At 30.3% G+C, this 3589-nt stretch overlaps 1 protein-coding gene across 2 annotated transcripts in view; it reads left to right on the top strand.

Moving 5' to 3' along the window:
• The window catches only part of LOC111616582 (E3 ubiquitin-protein ligase HECW2-like), a 25086-nt gene continuing 21497 nt past the window's right edge, over positions 1 to 3589 (top strand). Inside the window, exon 1 of one of the 2 annotated variants that reach the window (XM_023357979.1) lies at positions 1 to 408. In XM_023357979.1, the coding sequence (XP_023213747.1) occupies positions 99 to 408 (310 nt within the window). In that variant the 5' untranslated portion in view covers positions 1 to 98. The remainder of the gene's footprint in view (positions 409 to 3589) is intronic. The other variant, XM_023357978.1, reaches the window with a different exon arrangement.

Below are 3589 nucleotides of genomic sequence, written 5' to 3'. Positions count from 1 at the left end.
TTAAAATTTCATTTTTTCAGATTATGCAATATTAATATTCAAGCATTGTTTGGAGAGAAGGCGAACGATAAATATTCCAAAGTATTTGCTCTTTCTCCATGATAGCAGAACGTCTTCGGGGTCCTCCTCCTGCCCTTAGGTTGGGCCCTTCTGCTGGTTCTAGTCCAGAAACTATTTCACAAGCAGCTCCTGTTCGTAGGTCACCTGCACCTGTTACTTCATTGACATCATCATCGTCATCATCACAAGCTCCACCACCACCTCGTCGACCAACAGTTCTTCACGGGAGATCATGTTTAAATGTTTCCAGAACTGAATATGTTTTAGGAACACAAGAACCATTAATAGTGTCATGGGATATCAAAGAAGAAATTTCACCTTCAGATTGGATTGGACTGTACAGAACAGGTAATAAAAAATTGCTAATAATTATTAAATGTTGATAAATGTTAATGATTTTTTCAAATCTCTAAGAAATTTTAAAAAATAAATTAAACAGCTTTAACGTTGTAAACATTTTAAAACTCTTTAAAATTTATTCATATTTAAATAACTGATTATAATATCGTCGGGTATTTTGGGATTGCAGAATGGATATATTTATTTTTGCTTTATAATTCAAATATAAAATTTTACTTTTTTTGAAGTGACTGATTTGTTTATATAATCTTTAATAACTGTTTTTTCCATTATTTAGTTTCTACTAACTATTGATGTTTTTATAAATTAATATCTATAAATCAGTTTGAGTTGACAACACTATAAATTAATCAAAAATGTTAGCAGTAATATTGAGATTTTTTAGTGATTTCTAATACAGTCAAACCCTTTTAATACAAAGTTGAAAGGACTTAAAATAGGCACTTTATATTAATGAGGTTTGTATTAAGCAAATTACAAAAAATTAATGGTCATATCATCGAATGACAAAAGCCAAATTTTCTTCTAGTTATTTTATGTTTTATCTCTTTTGGATATGTTTAAAAATAAATAACTAAATAAATAAAACAAACTTGCATGTTGATTTAAACGTATACTTTATTAAGATACAGTGGCTTGAAGAAAGAATTAATGGTTGTTTCTCAACATTGATTAGTGTTAGTAAAGGAATGATTAAAGCTACTGAACATAAGACTGACCTAGATACCAGATTGAATCCAGGCATTGGATACATGCAAAACTTTATAAATTTAAAAATAACTGATTTGATTAGATTTCAATGAAAACAGTTTGTTTTTAATTTTAAAATCATGAACTAATTATAGTATAATTAAACCTTGGGTTTCAAATGCCCTGCTTTTCAAACAATTCACTTCACAAACAAAATTTTGAACTAATTTGTCCCAGTTGCTGTACAATAATTTGGTTGCCGATCAAGCTACTTGGCAAGAACTAGCCATGAATTAGAGAGAGACAGATGGTCAACTCCCTACACTTCCTATGTTAAAGAAAGTTGATGGCCCAACCAATCAATGACAGGACTACTAATTCAGAAGTTAGTGGTGCTGAGATTGCCTCATGTCATTAGATGTCACAACACAAATCATCAATGATATTACTATTTAAATTAGATTTCAATGTGCATGCAGGAAATATGCAATTTCTGTTTTTGGTATATGTTGCAGTTTAATCTAAATCAAATTAATAAAGATTGCATTAATTGACATTTACATAATATAAATGACATCCAAGAATTTGTTTTTAAATATGCTTAAGTTAAATTAAATAACAAAAATTTATTAGTATACAGTAAAACTTCTCTAACTTGAAGTTTCAAGGGGCAGGAGAAAACTTTGAGTTACAGAAAATTCAAATTAGAGAACAATAGAATAAAAAATGCTGATTCTGAATAGATTTGTACTTTTACCTCTCTTGCATTATATAAAGAATCTTTGATAGTTTTTTTTTTGTTTTAAACAGCCTGTGCAACACCTTTCAGTAAAAATGTTCAATGTAAACTAATGGAATTGAACAGTTTCGCACATACATCTTGTTAAGATAAAGTGAGAACACCTCTTGCTTTGGACAGGAGCATTGTTTGAAAATTGGTGTTGGAGAGTACATACAACTAATTGTTTGAAAATTTCATGAAAATCTGATAATTAGGATCACTTTGGATAGAATAAATATTAAAATTTGAGTCAGGGAATTTGAAAGTATCTTAAATCAGTGTCGGGGACTGTGAAAAATTTTGTCTTGGAGAAAATTCAAGTTGAAGATGTTAAATCTCTATGCTATTCCATTGAAACCTACCAAGTGCTTTGTTTTCTTCAAGTTAAAGAAATATTCAAATTACAGACATTTGAGTTAGAGAAGTTTTACTGTAATATCATATATTATAATATTAATTAGTAATATTTATTAATATAACATGTATTTCATGCATAAAAATGCAATATAAACTCAAAAGATTAAAAAAAAAGCTTTGGTTTGGGGGTCCAAGAATGGATTAATCCATTTTATATTGTTTCTTATGAGAAAATTTGTTTAGGTTTTTTGAACAACTTTTAGGAACGAATTATACGAGGTTTGACTGTACTATCAAGTTGTCTGACACCACTCAGTTTTTTCTTGAAAGAACTGACAAACTTAAAATATATGTTGTGGATTTTAAATCTTTTTTTGTGGGCAAGTATATGATCATTATAGAAAGTAAAAGACAAGAGACTAACTTTCCTGTTTCTCTTCTAAGACTAGTTTATTTATATAAGGAGGTAAACATATTTTATATTGTTCTTACTGGCATGAAAAACATACAAGTGCATCAGCCATGTATTTTTGTGGAAAGAGAGAGAGAGAGCATTTCTGAAGAGAGCAAAGTTCTGAAGGTGAAAAGAAGTTGATAAACACCTTAGTTCTTCAGAGTGGTCCCAAAAGAATTGTTTCTATTACACATTTGGCTGACAGACAGCTTAAGTTGGAGGAATTAAGATTGTTGGGAAGTTTAAGTGAAAGCAATTTTTATCTGCTTTCCCTCAGTGATTTAAACTAGATACTTTTTTTGTTAGGAAATGATTCAGTGGATGCTGAGGACTTGATTTAATCATTGAGGACATAACGCATCTTGCTTATTTCTCTCTTGAACTTAACTCTTTGGGTTAGTCCAGCAGTTGTAGAGACAATTCTTTCATCTGAAAGTTTGAACACAATCTTCTTTTTTGTCTCTCCATTTGATTCAGATTTCTCAAAGATCCTCCCTTTGGATACTGCCTGCTAGTCTTTGTTGGTGGACAGTTGAATTATCTCTCATTTTGATTGGATTCTTGAACTATCACTATCACTGAAAGTTTATGGAGATCATCTGGGAATTGATCCCTCTTTCTAAGGAAGTTTTCTTATTTACCTCTGATTATGTGTATTGTTTTGACACTATCAGTAGGTTTGATAACCAACATATCTAATTTTTGTGACTATCCCTTCTGTGAGATTTCCTTTCTTTTCTTTCCTTTCTCCTGCTGGATCCTCCTCTTTTTTTACTTCTTTTGTTTTCAATTTGGACCATGAACTCCTCTATACTAGAAGAAATTCAAGCCCCCAAATGAAAACACTGAATTTTTTCAATTGAAAAATGCTTCAGAAATTAAAAGAC

The sequence above is a fragment of the Centruroides sculpturatus genome, unplaced genomic scaffold, assembly GCF_000671375.1.
Source record: "Centruroides sculpturatus isolate CEXI.00-Female unplaced genomic scaffold, Cexi_2.0 scaffold2101, whole genome shotgun sequence".
Taxonomy (NCBI): Eukaryota; Metazoa; Arthropoda; class Arachnida; order Scorpiones; family Buthidae; genus Centruroides; species Centruroides sculpturatus.
The sequence above is the reverse complement of the archived record's forward strand: the minus strand, read 5'-3'. Positions and strand labels throughout refer to the sequence as shown.